This window comes from Canis lupus, chromosome 15, assembly GCF_011100685.1.
Source record: "Canis lupus familiaris isolate Mischka breed German Shepherd chromosome 15, alternate assembly UU_Cfam_GSD_1.0, whole genome shotgun sequence".
NCBI classification, from domain to species: domain Eukaryota; kingdom Metazoa; phylum Chordata; class Mammalia; order Carnivora; family Canidae; genus Canis; species Canis lupus.
The window spans coordinates 6,702,530-6,721,637 of record NC_049236.1 but is presented as its reverse complement, the minus strand read 5'-3'; the positions used below and the strand labels follow the sequence as shown (position 1 = coordinate 6,721,637).

Below are 19,108 nucleotides of genomic sequence, written 5' to 3'. Positions count from 1 at the left end.
GCCTGCTGCTTCTCCTTCTGCCTGTGTCTCAGCCTCTCTTTCTCTGTGTCTCATGAATGAATGAATGAATGAATCAATCAATCAATCAATCTTAAAAAAAAAAGAGAGAACTAGTAAGTTTCATACAAAAAGATGCTAAATATCTGCATAATCTTACTTTCTTATATCTCAAAAGAGCAGAAGTATTACTTCCAACAAGCCACACAGGGATTTTAAATAGGGGCTATCTGGGTGGTGCAGCGGTTTGGCGCCTGCCTTTGGCTCAGGGTGTGATCCTGGAGACCCGGGATCGAATCCCACATCGGGCTCCTGGTGCATGGAGCCTGCTTCTCCCTCTGCCTATGTTTCTGCCTCTCTCTCTCTCTGTGTGACTATCATAAATAAATAAAAATTAAAAAAAAAAACCCTATCTTCTTAAAAAATAAATAAATAAATAAATAAATAGGGGCTATCTGGGCTGTCTGGTTTTTGTGTCCTAATTAGTTGCTTGAAATGGGTAGTCTTCCCAGAACATAGTCAAGATGGGCCTAAACAGAATGCAGACATAATTGGCTCCAAATCTTTCTTTTTTTAAGTAGGCTCCAACACCTGGCTTGAATTTATGACCCCAAGATCAAGACCTGAGCTAAGGTCACTTAACCAACTGAGCCACCCAGGAGCCCTTGGCCCCAAATCTTCTGCCAGAGTTTTCTAGCACAGTTCACAGTGAATGTTCTTCTAAAACATCATGCCTAGACAAGTACTCACGGCTGCCATCAATGACTGTGGAAGTGGTTGGCAGAGAGATCTCCTGGAACTGTGGTGACACAATGGCAACAGGAGGCTGATTCTTCCGGGGCTCTGTAAGAAAAAGACCCGAAGAAATTGGAAGATAGGCTTTATATATTATAGGAGGAGCAGGCCTGTGTGGGTGAATTATGAATTAGTCCACAACATAACTGATGGGTGCATCACCAAATGGGAAAGTCACACCAGGTTACCATTCTATCATAAGACACATGGAAGCATTAAAGCCTCTTCCAAACCTGATAACTCCTAAGACCATGCCTTTGCATACTTTCAACACTCATGTGCTACCTTGTTCAAGAAAAGGTGGCACACGTTGAGTAGAGGTGGACAACACATGAGCCTTGTGCAATAAGGACCTTGGCAAGCAAACTATCCCTTGGCACAGACTGTGGTGAAAGCATAATGGGTGATTTCTCAACCATCCCTGAGCTTATGTCTGAGGGGACTCGGCCTGAGTGATGGCAGGGTCACAGACCACTCTGTCCACTCGAATGACTGTGAGCTACAAACCCAGTGGCCTTTTCTTTGAGAAATAATCAAACAGTCTTTATATAACACATTTTTAAGAAGGAAAAGGATTACCTTGGTGAGAGTTCAAGGAACATATAGAAAATCTATTACCAACAAAAACAGAAAACATTAAGATTTTGTGCTGATGTAGTTGCCACTTTCCAACTTTCCCCAAATTTCCCTGAAAATGCAAAACAAGGAACTTTGCTATTGCACTGTATTTTATCAGTGGTGGATCACTTAAAAAGAATGACAGGATTTGATTTCCAAGGTGAAAGAAGACTGGCAGGGATTAAATGAGGAATTCTGTGTGCAAAACCCATATCTGGAAAGAGATCAGAAGGAGTCAGCCATTTGGCTGGTTCTCCTTCTACATGCTTTTCCCAGGCTCCTGGCTTTCTTGTGTCCCTTAATCACAACACATGGTCCTCTCTCGGCATGACCTACTTGGAGAAGTAGTTCTCAGACAGACAGGCTACAGCTCAGGCCATACTGCAGTGGGGGCCATGTGACTAATGTTTCTCCCCCCAGCCAAATGTCCCAACTGGAACCAAAGTATATACTCTGCCACCATAACCTTTCACTACATTGAGCTAGGAATTGCTCAGTGAATATATTTAAAAAAAAGAAAAAGAAAAAATAGGACTCAAAAACCATTCAAGTCAAATCTGCCCCTCTTTAGGAATCCTGCAGAGGAAGCAATGGAGACTCAGCCGGGGCTGGGAAATTCATACCTGGTTTCACCGTCACGTTCACATAGCCTTCCCCATGGGAATTTTGACCATCTACAATCACTTTGAATTCATATAAGCCAGGGGTAAGCTGCAGAAGCGAGAGAAGATCTTTTAGACAACCACAAAGAGCAGCAATTCTATGTAAAACAACACATATATCTGAACTTTCCATGCTGAGACTGCATTCTCTTCTTGCACAGCTTCCAAAAGGGAGAGAGTAAACTAGCTGAGGAAATGAAACAATGAATTATAAACTAAAAATCTATAGCTTTTAATGTGAATTTTATTACTAGCTGACTCTAGAACAACAAAAGGGAATTCAATATCTCTGTACTCTCATTTTCTTTTCAAAAGAACATTAAGGGCCCAAACATCCTATTTCATAGAGATATGAAATTAAAATAAACATCTCTACAAAGAAAACCATTTTGTAAAAATACCAAAGAGCTCCCAAATATCTAGATATTTTTCCCTTCTGATTTCCACCAACTGTATAAACATAATATAAAGGAAAGAAAATCACCCACAATCCGACTACCCTAGCACATCAGTTAATCATATTTCTCTTACTTCCTTCCAATCCTTGACCACATACAAAAAGTAGTTTTTAAATAGTTCATTCGTTCAGCAAACACTGAGAACCAATTATGTACTGGACATCATCCTAGGCTTGGGGTTGGGAAAGGAGTAAGATGAGATCACCACCTCAAGGACCTGGACTTCCAAGGTCCAGTTAAAACCAAGGTGTGCATCAAGCTTTCTGTTGTTGTTGTTAGTTCATGTCTTTTATCAACTCATATACAATTACTGGTCTTCTGGTCTGTTGAAGTAACAGGTCAGACAACATTTACCATACTAATGCTTGTCAAAGTGGGTAGCCATAAAAACTCCAGCATCACATTCATGTGAAGGGCACTCCCAACGACAGTGACTGATTTTGCCATTTTCTCATCCACATTATGAGTGTCCTTTATTTCAGGACAACCAGCTTATTTTTCTTCTGTGCTTATGCTTCTTGGGAGTGCTGGAAGATTCCTTCCCTCTTCTTAGCACCACCACAAGATGAAGGGTGGATTCCTTTTGAATTCCATCTTCAGTTGCTTGCTGGTGAAGATCTGTCTCTGTTGATCGGAGGATTTGCTTCCTTATCCCGGATCTTGGCCTTTAGGTTTTCTATTGTATCCGAGGATTCAACCTCGAGAGTGATGCTCGTTCCTGTAAGGGTTTTCACGAAAATCTGCATCCTTGGCGGTGGTTCCACTACAGATGGCAGATTGGAAAGAAAAACCTGCATCAAGCTTTTTATTATTCTTTCTTCTATTCTTTTACCATGAACACCTTCCCCATTACAATAGTCTTTCTGATGGTCATTTTCACGGCTGCAGGAGAGTACATGAGTAAATGCATCGTATCACATAAGCTTTCCACATTGTTGGGTATTTGGGTCGTTTCCAGACTTTTACTATTATAACCAATGCTGTGATGAATATCTTTCAGATGAATGAGATTTTTCCTTTCTTCTGAATTCTCTTCTTTGAGCAAATGCTAATTGACTAGTGTTTCTGACGGTTTTCTTGTAAAGCTCTCGTTCCTTGGCTTTCACTTCTCTGCCTACTCCTCATCTCCTTCAGTTTCTTCTTCCTTCCACACTTATAAGGACGGTGTTCCCCAGGATTCCAACTGTGACCTGTTTTTTTTTTCCTTCACTCTACACACTCTGGATGATCTCATCAATTGCCATGGCTCCAACTGTCATCTGTTTGAGGTTAGTGTGCAAATTTCTCTCTCTAGCCTCAACTTGTGTCTTGATCTCTAGTCTCTGACTCCCAGCTACTTCCTGGACACCTCCACGCAAATGTTTCACAGGTACCTTAAACTCACTCTGCCCAAAAATGATTTAATCATTTGCAAACCTCATCTAACTTACTCCTCTTTCTGTGTTCCTCATTTCAGTGAATATCACCACTGTTGCACCAATATCTACCCAGATGCCTAAGCCAAAAGGCCAGAGTTATCCTGGACTTCCCTTCCTCAACATCGCCACCCAACTGATCCATCACCAGGTCTTCTAGAGTCGACCTTCATAAATATTTCTCACATCCACTCACTTCTCTCCATTCACAATGCTATCACCTTAGATTTCAACCATCACAGCACAGTTGTTAAAAGCCAGAGCTTTAGGGATGGAAAGTTCCAGATTAAATCTCTCATTTAATAGCTTTGTGAAACTTGGCTAAACCACTTTATTTTTCACATTTTTAGTTTTGCCATTTATAAAATAGATATTAGTATCCACATCTTGGGGTCATTACAAAGATAAAATGAAGTAAGTGCATAAAACAATTAGCACTGTGTCTGGCACATATTATGAGCTCAACAGCAGTCTTTTTAAGTTTTACTTTGTTTTTTAAATCAGGTTATTACTATCTCACGCTTACATTTTTTGACAGATTCTCCAATGATTTCTCTAGTTTGAGTCTTACCTCACTCAATTTGCAGTCAGAGTGATCTTTCTAAATTGAAAATCTGAATAAGTCTTTCTGTTGTCTAAAACCTTTCAAAGGTTCCAAAACAAAAACAAAACAAAAAAAAAACAAACTTTCAAAGGTTCCATAATTCCTATGGATAAGATTCAAAGTCCTTGCTCTAGCAAAAGGCTCTTTGTAATATGACCCATGCATCTCTCCAACTTTGTACCACTGCTCTTCTCATGCCAGAGGGTCCAGTCACACTGAACCATACAGAATTCCCTTTTAGTCACATTTTCTCTCTAATATTTGGCCCAGTGAACATACTGCTTCCCCTGTGTAGGTTACCAGCACCCTACCCTTTACCCAGAAAGTGAGTCACCTGTCATGACCCACCCAAGTAAACTCAAAGAAATCAAACTCCCCAGGGCTTCAATACCCCCTGCACTGACCTAGTGCATCCCCTGTTATAACTGCCACCAATGAGACTCTATTGTCCTTGAATGTGAAGATTTTGATCAATTCACTGGTAAATCCCCACTGCCTGACACATAACTAGTGTACAATGAATAGTTGTTAAAGAAAAAAAGAAAGAATGAACAAATGAATGAGATTGCCTGGCCAAAGAATTTGAACATTTTTATGGTTCTTAATAACTACACTGTATCCCAAAAAAGACTGAGCCAATTTACAGTCTTGTGGCCACAAAAAACTTAGCTTATCTCCCAAATTCTAAAATCCTTATGTTACCCTTAAAAGCTGTTTAGTGTGTATTTTCAGCTATCACCACCATGCTTATACAGTCTTCTCACCATAAATGAACATTTGAGAATCATACACTAACAAATACTGGATGTCAGCCAGACTTTTGGAGGAATCACTTCTGAAAGATTGTTCCTGATTTAAGTATGAACAGAAAATTCTACATTCTACATTTTAGAAAATGGTCAGCACCCAGCCCTGCAAGTAAGAGGAGGCAAATTCACCTTGGATAGTTTGAGGATCTGGAAATGTTTCCCTTCCATCTCTCCACTGTAGTCTTTAGGATGAGTAATCAGCTGCCAGTCGTAGGTGTAGGTTTCTCCTATAGAAGGGCAGTTACAAAAATCATGAAAACACACACCTACACACAAAGAGGGCAGCCACACATCCTGCCAATAACAAATCTCTCCTAAATCTTGACAAGGCCTTAGTTTTTAAGATCCCACCCCAAAGCCTACAGGGAGACTGAATGTTTTGTTGAAAGAAAGGGAGGAATCTGCTGACTCAGCTACAGTCAGGCTTCCTCCACTCTCTCCCAGCAGTGCTCTCTCCCTTCCCATACCCGCCCTCCCCTTGAGAGAGACCAATCCTCCCTCAAAATACCACGTTGCTCATGGTGTGGCATCACAGTGAAAATACATGCCCTACCAACCACTATGGATGAATTCACTGGGAACAAGGGCCATTTTCCTGCGAAAGTTCTTTTGCAACAAAGAACAGCAATGACTTCTAAATAACATGGTTCAAAAATAGCTTTTTTAGAGTGCTAACAATGCTTGTCTCACTGAGGTCATCACACCCTGGTGAGTTAAAAGAGCTACTTCATTCCTGCTGAGCTAAATAACACGCTGCAGAAGATGGCAGGGGATGGCCCATTTAAAACGGGCCCCACTGAAATTAATTAAGATCAAATGAAGTATTAAATGGTCCTCATTTGTAGCTCGGATGCTATGACTGGGTAGGGCAAGGTCAGGATCCTGTTATCTAAACGGAATCCCACCCCCGGGACAGCGGTCTTAAATTTGGTGGGGGGAATGAAATTCACTTCTGACTAGGGACAGATGAGATTTGGTAGGAAGGCTTAGTTTATGTCACTATCCAAAAGTAAAAATAAAAGGAAAAAAGAAGAAACCTCAAAAGCGTAACAGAATGGTCATCTTTTTCTTAGTTCGTGAGTTCAAAAGTAAGTTAGCATATAGACCCAAATTCCACGACGGCCTTCATCTGAAGACCAGATTTCATTTTATAAGCCTGAGATACAAGATCTATCACTCTTCCTTCCTCCCCAAATACTAGTTTTGTGTTGGGCAGCTGTCAGCCCCAGGCAGCTCTCACAAATGTATTATGTAGACGTCAGGTTAGGTGAGAAGCAGGAAGGCAGCAGCAGCAGTGGGACTGGTGCTGAGACGACCTTTCTTCCAGCTAGAGTTGGAAATTATTTTTCCACACATAAAACAGACTCACACTAATTTGGGAACTGACAATTTTATAATATCTAAGGCTGCCAATGCAATTTCAAGAAGGACAATATTCCTAGGACAGAAAAGCTTGGGGGATGAATTATGCCTCACAGCCAGGAACTCGCCCAAGGGTAGGAACAACTGAGGATAGGTTCTGCTAGACAGAATGTTGGTTTAAATGATTTACGGCAGTGGTTTTCAAACCATGCCTCTGAACCCTAGAGGGATCCTAAGAAGTGCTTCAGGGGCTGCCACAGGAGATGACGGGGAGGAAGAGTATGCAGAGCTGGTCCTGTTCACTTGTCCCCAACCTTTGAAAGTTTGAAACCATCCATCTCATGTATCTGATAAATGCTGAACCCGTGGAAAGGAAAGTTGAAAACAATCAACCCAGGTGTTTTAGAATACTGATCTACAAGGTGACAGCAACTCACAGACTGTATATGCAAATAGGGGTTAGATAAGAACCTAACGCAGAGCCCAGCTCCTTTCACAAAACAGTGGAGGCAAGTGCAGCTCAAAGCAGTTCTCACCTCCATCTTCAGAGGCCACCAAGTTCATTCACTGTAACTTACCACCAGGGGAGTAGAAGGCTAAAGCTTCTCTGGAGGAAGGTAGGGGCACTCAGGTAGCTCAGCAGGTTAAGCACCTGCCTTTGGCTCAGGTCATGATCCCAAGGTCCTGGGATCAAGAAGGGAGCCTGCTTCTCCCTCTCCCTCTGCCTTTTCCCCTGCTTGTGCTTTCTCTCACTTGCACTTACCTCTCATAAATAAATAAATAAATAAATAAATAAATAAATAAATAAATAAATAAATAAATAAAATCTTTAAAAAAATAAAAGTTTGTCTGGAGGAAGGTAGAATGAACTGATAAGGAAACCTTATTTTTTTTTAAATTTTTTTTATTATTATTTATGTATGATAGTCACAGAGAGAGCGAGAGGCAGAGAGACACAGGCAGAGGGAGAAGCAGGCTCCATGCACTGGGAGCCCGATGTGGGATTCGATCCCGGGTCTCCAGGATCGCGCCCTGGGCCAAAGGCAGGCGCTAAACCGCTGCACCACCCAGGGATCCCGGAAACCTTATTTTTGAGGGCAGAAATATAGAACAGGGAGGGCGCTTAGGTTCTGGAAAAGTACTTTTGCATAAATACACTATTTGGTATGAGGCCTATTAGAAAGCTGGACTAATGTATAGGACAGGTGTGTACCTAAAATGAAGGACTCCATCCTGAATCCTAGAGTACAGCATTCTACTTGACTAACCCTGTAATAAGAGTAGCAGAAACCCAAGGCAACAATTTTCCATCAAAGTATGCTTCATTATTGTCATAGAAAATCTTAAGTGCTTATGTGTTTCTATGCTAAATTTTGGTATATTAATATGTACTTCAAAGGTGAAAGGGAGGGACGCCTGGGTGGCTCAGCAGTTGAGCACCTGCCTTTAGCCTAGGTCATGATCATGGAGACCTGGGATCAAGTCCCACATCGGACTCCCTGCGTGGAGCCTGCTTCTCCCTCTGCCTGTGTCTCTGCCTCTCTCTCTCTCTCTCTCTCTCTCTCTCTCTCTCTGTGTGTGTGTCTCTTGTGAATAAATAAATAAAATCTTAAAAAAAAAAAAGGTGAAAGGGATACTCATAAAAGTTTGCTTAAATAATGAATGTATTGTCCCCTAATTTATATAGTTCATAAATCTGAATTTTATTATCATATTGGGCTTGTCCTCTTTTTTTTTTTTTTTAGAGAGATTTTATTTATTTATTTGAAAGAGAGACAGAGAGAGACAACACACAAGAGGGCAAGCTGGGGAAGGGAGAGGGACAAGCAGACTGCACTGAGCACAGAGCTTGATGCAGGGGCTCAATTTCACAACCCTGAGATCACGACTTCAGCAGATATCAAGAGTCAGACACTTAACCAACTGAGTAACCCAGGTGCCCTGTCTTCCTTTTTATTTATTTTTTAAATGCCGAATCTACATTAACTATAGTCTTAAATAACTCCTCTGTGAGTTCTATAGCTGCTAATACTAGTTGTTTGGACAAAATAAATAGGCTGGCCTCAGTATCGGTTTCTTCCTCTCTTAAAGGGGTAGAATACAACCTCCAGTATCAGTTATTTCCTAGGCACTGAAGTAGGTCTCTTATATATCATTTCATTTTGCCCTTAAAGTAACCTTATGAAGTAGAAATTATTACCCTCATTTTACTGAAAAAGAAATGGAAATGTAAAAACAATTTGCTTAAAATCATTCAGCTAATGATTAGCTATGCCAGGATTTGAACCCAGGCTTTGGTGTCAAAGCCCATGATCTCAAACATTATACTGCTCTTCCATCAGGGAAATATTTCTGTATGTGCACGCTATAACCTGTTCTCACGGGGCTGTTGCAATTAGTAAATGAATTAAGGTATGTAAATATCATAAATTAAAACAATATCCAAATGTAAGGGGATGTTTTACCTTCAAGTGGTTCTTGGAGAACGTATGCATTTAACTGAACTTCATTCTTAGGCAAGGTGATCTGGACACTCTTTCCAGCAGATACCACCAATTCCTTTATAACTAGAAACAAAGAAAATATACAAGAGATAAGAAATTAGATCCAGACTACCTCATTCCTCTTCCTTTTGGGGAAAAATTTCTTTTACAAACAATATTCAGCTACTGCCTTTATTTCCTCCTTATTTATCTATTCTCTAATCCTCTGAAATTTGATTTGGCTTTCACTTTGCCACTGAAAAAGATCTTGTGAGGTCATCCACAAATTGCTCCTTAGCAAATCCAGTAACTGTTTCTCAACCCACATCCATTACTCCCATAGCATCTAATACTGCTGACTTCTTTGTTATTTAAATTTTCAGTTTATCATGACACTGTATTATTCTAACACTCACCACCATTAGTTTTTCTAAAATACTTCCCCCACCATGTTATTCTCCTACTTAAGACTCCCCACTCCCACCCATGTTCAAGGCCAACCCCTAAGCTGGTATTAGAGAACCATTATCATCTGATCACACCACCTTATCCTTCCTGTCCAATTCTGCCTCTAGTTATATTCATTTTCCCTCTTGTGTTCCACAGAAGACATGGTCTACTCTTGGGGACTCTGATAATGCTATTTCCTTCAACTGGAGTGTAGGCTTTCTTTATTCTAAATCAGTACTTTGTTTTGGCACAGCCAGTCCTCTCCAAGAAATCTTCCCAGACCATTTCAGTTCAAACTTATCTACTTCCTGAATGACTTTAGCTTTTTTGGAATACCCACATCAGCTAATAGCTATATATGGTCTTCACACTATTCAATAGCTATTTCATACATGTCTGGGTTTCTCAACCTTGGCACTACTGACATTTTGGATCAGATAATTCTTTGTTGTAGGGGGTGGGGGAAACTGTCCTGTGCACCACATAAGACAGCTGGCCGTATCCCAGGCCTCCATCCACAAGGTGTCAGTAGCATCCCTCCTCCATAACTGTAACTACCAAAAATGCTTGCAAGTTGTTGAGAACCACTGTTATATAAATCTTATTCCTCTGACAATAAATCGTTATTTGGTATGAGACCCAGGAATTAAGGAGCTTAAAGCAAACAAATGACTAGTCAGCCCATATTTCAAGAGTGGGGGGTAATAAGCCCCTCTTGACAAACATGAAATTTAAGATCTATTGGTACTACACTTAGGAAGAAATGAAATCTTCCTTATGGAAAGAAACTTCAGCACTTAGACACCCTGAGGTTGAATACGAATTTTCTGAAGTGACTTTCAATAAAAAAAAAAAAAAAAGAAAGGAAAGATAAATCACTATACTCAGAAAGAGTATAATGGACAAAAATAGAGTGTTACTCAAACCCTTCACAATTACACCAAAAATTATAGGCATTCAGCCTGAACACAAAAATTACTTTAGTGCCTCAGGATTGAAACCCCAAAATTTCATGTTATACTACCATGAAAGAAAACCCTAGGAAATCAAAAATCAGAAAAATTCCTTTTCACTTGCTTTGCTTCACCCTGTTGCCTTTTTCAGGGGATAGAGATCAAGTTAGTTTCCTTGATTAACCATTTCCTCCTAATACCTTAGACTAGCACTCATGAAGCACAGATTTGTTGTTAAGGCAATACTCTTTATAAATCTCCTTCCTATGGATGGGCTGCTTTAAAAATAAAGATGATGCCAAAAATCAGAGAGACAAATATCTGACCTACAATCAGCCATTCAGAAGGCAAATACGTACAAAAATCCAACTTTTTTCCCTGTGGCTTCTGTTTGTTTCATTCCTCGAACTTTACTTAATTGAATCTCCTGCCTTTAAGTCCCAGGCACAGTGGAATCTGGCTCTGGGAAAATGAACCTCATAAATTCCCATATTCTGGGGCCTGTTGAGAAAAGAATGGAGAGCCCCAAGTCCCGTGGTTACAGGAAAAAAGATAGGATTATTTTTTCTCTAACCTACAGTACTCAAAAGTCATGCCTCTCTCTGTTCCTTGCACTAAGGAGAACACTGTGATAAAATGCTCTCCTTTTCTATCCTATCTCCAAGGGCAGAAGCAAAGGGCCTCACCTGGGTATGGTGTTGAGGTGGTCTGGAAAGAGGCCTGGGGGTCAGGGGTGGTGTAACTGTAGGAGGGAGCCACGGGCAGAAGGGTAGCATTCTGGATTTTCTCAAGACTTTTTACTTGCTGAGTGCTAGGTGTAGTACCAGGATACTCTGATGTCTCAGGTTGGGCTGATTCATTCTTTGACCAACCAGGAATCTCCGCAGTCAGGACTGTGGTTAAGGGACTGGAAATTATAACTGCCTTGTGAACCTAAAGAAATGCAAAAATTCATTTGAATAGGCAAAAGTTATACTGCCAATTTTTTAGGTTATTTCTCATAAAATAATTACACACTGTGTTTTTATGAAAAATGCAAAACTGTCAAAAATATTAAAGGAACTAATCTCACCACTCAAACTGGTGTTAAAATGTTGTTATAAATCTTCCCAGTCTTTTTCTCTATGCAAAGAGGTTTGTTTGAAACAAAGTAGTAGTAATCATTCTATGTATACTTTTCTCAACATTCATATTCAATCTTCCTACAAATACTTATTAAGCACTTATTATGGATCAGACCTTGTGGATCCAAAATGTAAATAAAATATAATAGCTGCACTCAATGAGTGCCCAATCTAGTTAGAGAAAGAACAAAAAACATAAGCCACAAGGATAAAAACACCTATAAAAGTTACAATGAACCAAAAAAGCACCATCTGAAGGGTACTTAATTCCAATCTTGGAGACAGTGTGAAGAAGGATGCTTTCAATAAATAAATAAATAAAGGCATTTCCTAGAATTCTAAGCTGAGTTTAAAAAGGTAAACCACTGTTTACTAAACAAAAGGCTGAGGGGGGAGAGATGAGTATACAGTATAGGAAATGAGGGGATCCCTGGGTGGCGCAGCGGTCTGGCGCCTGCCTTTGGCCCAGGGCACGATCCCAGAGACCCGGGATCGAATCCCACATCGGGCTCCCGGTGCATGGAGCCTGCTTCTCCCTCTGCCTGTGTCTCTGCCTCTCTCTCTCTCTCTCTGTGACTATCATAAATAAATAAAAATTAAAAAAAAAAAGTAAGTATTTACAGTACAGGAAATGAGATTAACATGGCCTGTGCTGAGAACTGAGAGTCAAAAGCAAAGTGGGAGGCTGGAAGTAATGGATGAGTTGGACAGTCAAGGGCCAGCCTAAAGAAGACCTATGCTACTCTAAGGTGCTAGGTAATGGTGAGCAATTATGGGAACGTGTATTACAGGAAAGTGACAAACTCAGGATACTGTTCTAAGGGGACCGTTCAGGTTGCTGCATGATGTAGGAGTCTAAAGAACTAAGACAATATAGCAGGACCATCACTTAGGAGGGTACTGCATCCACCCCAAATGAGAAACGGTGGGTGGCTACAAAGCTGGTGGTACAGATTTTTTTTAATCAACTTAATTGAAGTGTAATTTAAACAAAATAAACCACACATACTTGAAGTGTATAGGTCTTTCAGTTTTGACAAGGGCATATGCCCAAGTAACCACAATCAAGAGAGAAGCCATTCGGATTGGCCCCAGAAGTTGGCTCATTCCCCTTTGCAGTAAGTTTCTGCCTCCACCCTCGGGCTCATGCAATCACATTTGTTTTCTGTCCCCATTAGTTTGAATTTTCTCATATCTCATATAAAATTAATCATATACATGCTATTTTTTTTTCTGGCTGCTTTCACTCTACCTAATGTTTTAAGATTCATCCATGTTATTGTGTCTGAGTTCATTCCTTGTTATTACTGAGCAGTATACCATGCTAGAGATAGATCACAGTTTATTCATCTATTGATATTGAAGTTGTTTTCAGTTCTCAGCTCCTATAAATAAATCTGCTATAAATGTTTGAAATCTAAAGCTTTTGTTTTTTGTTTTTTAAATTTTTATTTATTTATTCATGATAGTCAGACAGAGAGAGAGAGGCAGAGACACAGGCAGAGAGAGAAGCAGGCTCCATGCACCGGGAGCCCGACGTGGGACTCGATCCCGGGTCCCCAGGATCGCGCCCTGGGCCAAAGGCAGGCGCCAAACCGCTGCGCCACCCAGGGATCCCTGAAATCTAAAGCTTTTGTAAACGTTATTAACTTATTTGGGGTAAATATTCAAAAGTATTTATTGCTGGTTACATGTAAGTATATGTTTAACTTTATAAGAAACTGAACTGTTACCTAAATGCCATCCTGCCTTTCTACCAGCAATGCATGAGAGTTCCAGCTGCTCCATAACTTCACCAGTACTTGGTATTCTTGGGTCTTTTTATTTTTTGTCATTCTTCGTATTTTTTTTTTTTAATCATCTAATGGTATCTCCTGTGATTTAATTTGCATTTTTTGGATGACTAATGAGATTGAGTATCTTTTCATGTGCATATTAGCCAGTCATATATTTTCTTTGATGAAGTTTATTCAAATCTTTGTCCACTTTTTTTACAATTTTATTAAAGGCATAGCTGGCATACAATAAACTGAACATATTTAAAGTGTGCAATTTGACAAATTTTACCACACGTATATAGCTATGAAACCATCGCCACAATCAAGATAATGAACATATCCATCATTTCCAAAGATTCTTCATCCTCCTTGGTAATCCCTTCTCCAAAGTCCCAGCCCCAAACAATCACTGCTCTGCTTCCAGGCACTATAGGTTAGTTTGCATCTTCTAGAGTTTTATATAAACAGAATCACATTGTATGTACTCTTTTTGTGGGCTTCTTCCACTCAGCAATATTATCTTGTTTGTTCATGTTGCTGTCTGTATCAATAATTGTTCCCTCATGATTGCTGAGTACCATTCTGTTATATGAGTATACCACAATTTGTTTATTCATTCACCAACAGCTGGACATTTGGGTTGATTCCAGTTTTTGCCTATTACAAATTGAGCTGATATAAATATTCCTCTACAAGTCTTTATACAAACATATCCTTTCATTTCTCTTGTGTAACTACCTATGGGTAGAACACCTGGTCATATGGAAGATATGCCTCTAACTTTTTAAAAAAACTGCCAAATTACTTTCCAAAGCTGTTGTGCGATTATATAGTCCCACCACCAGTATGAGAATTCCAGTTGTTCTACAGTCTTGCCAGAAATTGGTTTGGAAAGTCTTTTTAAGTTCAGTCATTATCCAAGTATGTAATGGCATCTTATTGTGGCTTTAATTTGCATTTTTCCTAATGATTAGGGATGGTATCTTTTCATGCACCTATTGGATATCTACTGTATAAATTCTTCAGTGAACTATCTGTTCAAATCCTCTGCTTTATTAGTTTTTTAATTAAGTTACAAGAGCTCTCTCTACATATTCTAGACACAAATATTTGTTAGGTATTTAATTTGCAAATATGTATGTAGTTTGCCTTTTCATTTTCCTTAGTGATATCTTTTAAATAACAAAAGTTTATAAATTTTATCATTTTTTTCTTTTATAATTCATGCTTTTAGTGATATTATTTAGTTTGCATATTTAGTGACAAGATCACAAAAAGGCTCTTCTGTGTTTTCTTTTACAAGTTTTATAATTTTAGCTCTTAAATTTAGGTCTATGATCCATTTTAAGCTAATTTTTCTGTATAGTATAAGGGTCAATGTTCCTGTTTTTTCATATCACTATCCAATTGTTTCAGTATTCATTTATTGAAAAGATTATCCTTTCCCCATCAATTTGCCTTGGCACATTAATTAACCATACTTGTATGGGTCTATTTCTGGACTCTATTCTGTTTCACTGATTTCATCTATCTTTACACCAGTACCACTGCTTTGATTACTGCAGCTCTACAGTAAGTCTTAAAGTTAGAGAGCTTAAGTTCTTCAACTTTGTTGTTCATTTTCAAGATTAGTTTGCCATTCTAAGTCCCAATCCCTGAATATGACTGTAACAGTTTCCTAGGGCTACCAAAATGTTTGCCCACAAACATTATGGCTTAAAACAACAGAAACTCCCTCACTCATGGTTCTAGAAGCTGAATGTATGAAATCAAGGCAGGACCACAATCCCTCTGAAGGCTTTTGGGGACAACCTTCTTTACCTCTTCCAAATCCCAGAGGCTCTTAGCATTTCTTGATTTGTGGCGACCCAACTCCAATCTGTATCTTCATCTTCACATGGCTGTCTTCCTTGTGTCTCTGTGGGTCCAAATCTCCCTTTCCTTCCTCATGTAAAGCTATCAGTCATTGGATTTAGGGTCTACCCTAAATAAAGAATGATATTCATCTCAAGGTCTCTAACTAACTTCATCTACAAAGATACTATTACCAAATAAGGGCAAAGCCTGAGGTTCCAGGAAGACATGATTTTGGAGGGAACACTATTACAATGGTATTATCTCTCATTTACTTAATTTCTCTCAGCAATGTTTTGTAGTTTTTGGTATATAGCTCTTGCACATATTTTGTTAAATTCATTCCTAAGAACTTCATGTTTTTGGATGCTATACATTTTTTAAAACTTTAATTCCCAATTATTCATTGCTAATATATACGCAATTTATTTTTGTATATTGGTCTTATATCCTGTAGCCTTTCTAAATTCACTTAATGAATAGATTCCTTGGAATTTTCTGGGTACATGATTCTATCATCTGTGAGTAAAGGCAGTTTTGCTTGTTCATCTCCAATATGTATCCCTTTAATTTCTTTTTCTTGCATTATTACATTGGCTAGGACACACAGTACAATGTTGAGTTAAAAGTGGTTAAAGACACTATTTGTTGGGTAATTGTCACCTCATTTTCCTTCGTATCTTTGAACATACATTCCGTTACATTTTTAAGTGTATTTTTAACAGCAGCATTGGTCTTGCTAAATCTGACAGCTGAATCTTCTCAGAATCATTTTTATTGAATAATTTTTTCCCCTGAGTATGGGTCACACTTTACTGATTCTTCACATGTTTCCTAACATCTGGTTGGAAACTAGAAATTTTAGGTCATCTATTGTAACAGTTGGGGATTCTATTTTATTTTTCTGATGGGCTGTTATTTTTAGTAACTCCTCTGTACTTCAACTGAAGAATTAGAATCCCTCCACGGTATGTTGCCACTGACACCTCTGCTCAGTTTTTGTTTTTAATTCTTGTTTTTATTTTAGCCTGGCTTCCTAGGTGTCATTCCTATATCTGCATAGTTTAGCAATCAGCCAATGATTTAAGCAGAGGTCACTCAAACACATTACGTCTATAAAGCTTCATCCTCTGTCAACCCATCTGTGTGTTCCTCGGGGAATGCATTCAAAGTTGTAGCCACTTCTCAGCTCTCCTTTGATTTTTAGCTTTTACCAGGCTCTCTTAGGTTATCTTTTGCGCATGCAGGTAGTTTCTCATTCTCCAGCCAGGGATACATTGGGAGCTTATTTTAGCCCTTCTTTAGCTCTTATTTTCAAGATCTTACCATTAAGTTTCCAGCAGATCCATCACTCACCCTAACAGGCACAACCATCTCAAGTTAGCAAAGCTGTTGATTCTATCCGTTCATTCCCAACCACGTTTGCCAGTTTTAGTTGGCAAAGCTGTGAGTTTTCATCCTCTACCCCAAATCACGCCAACCTTCTAGAAAAGTTGCTGGTTTTCATGCCTAACCACACCCTGGTAAACTACATTTCTTGTCACTTGAGCTGGAGTGCAGGTAGACATTGATGGGGCAATGCCCCAGAGAGAAGACTGCAGACACCTGCTGTACTTGTTCAAAGTATTACCAGTTTTTCAAGATCAATTTGCTCAACTTGCTTTTGCCTCTATTATATTTTTAGAACAACTGGAAATACTTGCTTTTCGGCAATTCTGTCCAGTTTTATACTTCTTTTTTCAATGAGAAAATTAGGGGCCCTCTCATGATGCCATAAGTGGAAGTTATTCTCTCATTCTATTTTCCCATTTTTAAAGTTGTTTACATTTCTTTTGAAATTCTGTAATTGTTCACTAAAGCCATTTTCCTTTAACTTCCTTTAGTTTTCTGATTATATGTTGAAATCTTTGACTACTAACTCTGATATCTGAGTCAAACTAGAGTCAGTTTCCATTGACTGTTTCTTCCTCTTGAGTATGGGTCACTCTCTCTTGTTCCTTTGCATGTCTAACAAGTTTTTGTTTGAATATGGGACATCTATCTAACATATGGAGTGACTTTGGATTTTACTGTGTTTTCTTTCAGATTGTATTTTTTTTTTTTCCAAGTAGGCAAGTAACTTATCTGGACTTAAACTGTATAGTCTGCTTCCCCTGGAATGTGTAGCAACTGATATTTCTGTGTAATTCTTGTAGCTGCATTTTTAGCCTGGTCCCCTAGAAATGTTCTTGTTTAATCTGATGATTAGCCAAGAATTTTGCCATAGATTACACTCAGAATTGGGGCCTGCTGTCTCTGTACTGTCTTTGCTTCATGAGCTTACTCCCTAATTTTTCAGCCTTAGGCTCTGTACTCTGACTCCCTAAGTCAGGAAAAATTCAGATTTCTGCCACCGGTGCAACACAAGGTTGAGGAATTCAGAGATCACCTCTTTCAAAGATGGAAGCCCTGCCTCTCTGACCTCTGTTTTTTTTACCATGCTCTCTGGAACCTTCATGTGTGGTATGTGTAGTTTAGAGGTTCAGTCAGGGGTTTTAGTACAGTTTCTAGATAGGTTGTGGGTTTCACTATCTTCTGTGGTTTTCTTTTTTCTTTTTCCTTTTTTTTTTCTTCTGTGGTTTTCTTACTTTCCCCTTAAATTTTCAGGTAATTTTTCTATCCTGAACTCTGTTCTTTGCCAGTATAAGAAAATAAGACTGAGATTTTCCACTGCCACTTTCCTCTGCTATGGAGGTCAGTGAATGCCCTCAGGCAAAAATTTGAAAAAGCTGCAAACTAAAAAAAAATTAAAAATAAATAAAATAAAAAAATAAAAAGCTGCAAACTCACAATTCTTATCACTTCCAATTGCTGTTTTTCAAGAGTAAGCTCTCCTCTAGCTTTTGTCTGCTTTTGGATCCTTTCCAGTTTTTTTAAATATATATATTTTTACATATTTTAAAACTATTATCTGTGGGAGGATTCAGGAGACCACTTTACTCTGCCACCATTACTGGAAATTTCTCCTGAGGGGTGGATTTTAAAATATTAAGGATCTAATACTTGTGAAGCTAAAATGCATCTGGGTCTTGGAGAAAAGAAACTAAGATGACTCCCATGTTTCTAGCTTGACTTGAGGGACTAACTACAGTGGTGTCAAAAACTAAGACAGACTACAAAGGAGCGACTTTAGAAAATAACAGGCAAGTTATGTTTCAAACATACTGAACCTGAGGTACAGCTAGGAAATTCAAATAGAGACCCAGGGTTGGAATCAAGTTCCCAAAGATATCAGCTGAAGCCAAGGGAATAAATAAGCTTGCCCAAGAAGAGCAAGTAAGGAAAGGAAACAAGGCTTAAAAACAGAATACTTGGGAATAACAATGCTCCTGTAATGAGGAAAAATGTCAATTAATTAAAACTGACCCAGAAATAACAGAGATAACAGAACTGGTAGACAAAGGTATTAAAATAATTACTATGATTGCATTCCATATATTCAAGAAGCTATAGAAAAGACTGCATGACTGCATATACTAAATAGAGACACAAGTTATTTTTATTTTTTTAAGATTTTATTTTTTATTTATTTCAGAGAGAAAGTGAGAGAGAGAGAGAAAGCACAAGTGGGGTAGGGAGAAGCAGCCTGTCCCCTGAGAAGGGAGCCCAACTTGGGGCTTCATCCAGGACCCTGGTATCATGACCTGAGCCAAAGGCAGATGCTCAACTGACTGAGCCACCCAAGTGCCCCTAGACACAGATTTTTT

The 19,108-nt window shown here is 39.0% G+C and overlaps 1 protein-coding gene and 1 pseudogene across 1 annotated transcript in view; both read right to left on the bottom strand.

Annotated features, from left to right (window-relative positions):
- KIAA0319L (KIAA0319 like) overlaps positions 1-19,108 on the bottom strand; it is a 93,865-nt gene that overhangs the window by 26,889 nt on the left and 47,868 nt on the right. The window contains exons 4-8 of the mRNA XM_038557933.1: positions 11,293-11,539; positions 9,186-9,287; positions 5,488-5,585; positions 2,034-2,121; positions 748-840 (exon numbers count right to left, since the gene is read on the bottom strand). Of these exons, the coding sequence (XP_038413861.1) occupies positions 748-840; positions 2,034-2,121; positions 5,488-5,585; positions 9,186-9,287; positions 11,293-11,539 (628 nt within the window). The remainder of the gene's footprint in view (positions 1-747; positions 841-2,033; positions 2,122-5,487; positions 5,586-9,185; positions 9,288-11,292; positions 11,540-19,108) is intronic.
- Positions 2,265-3,276, bottom strand: LOC119869362 (annotated as a pseudogene).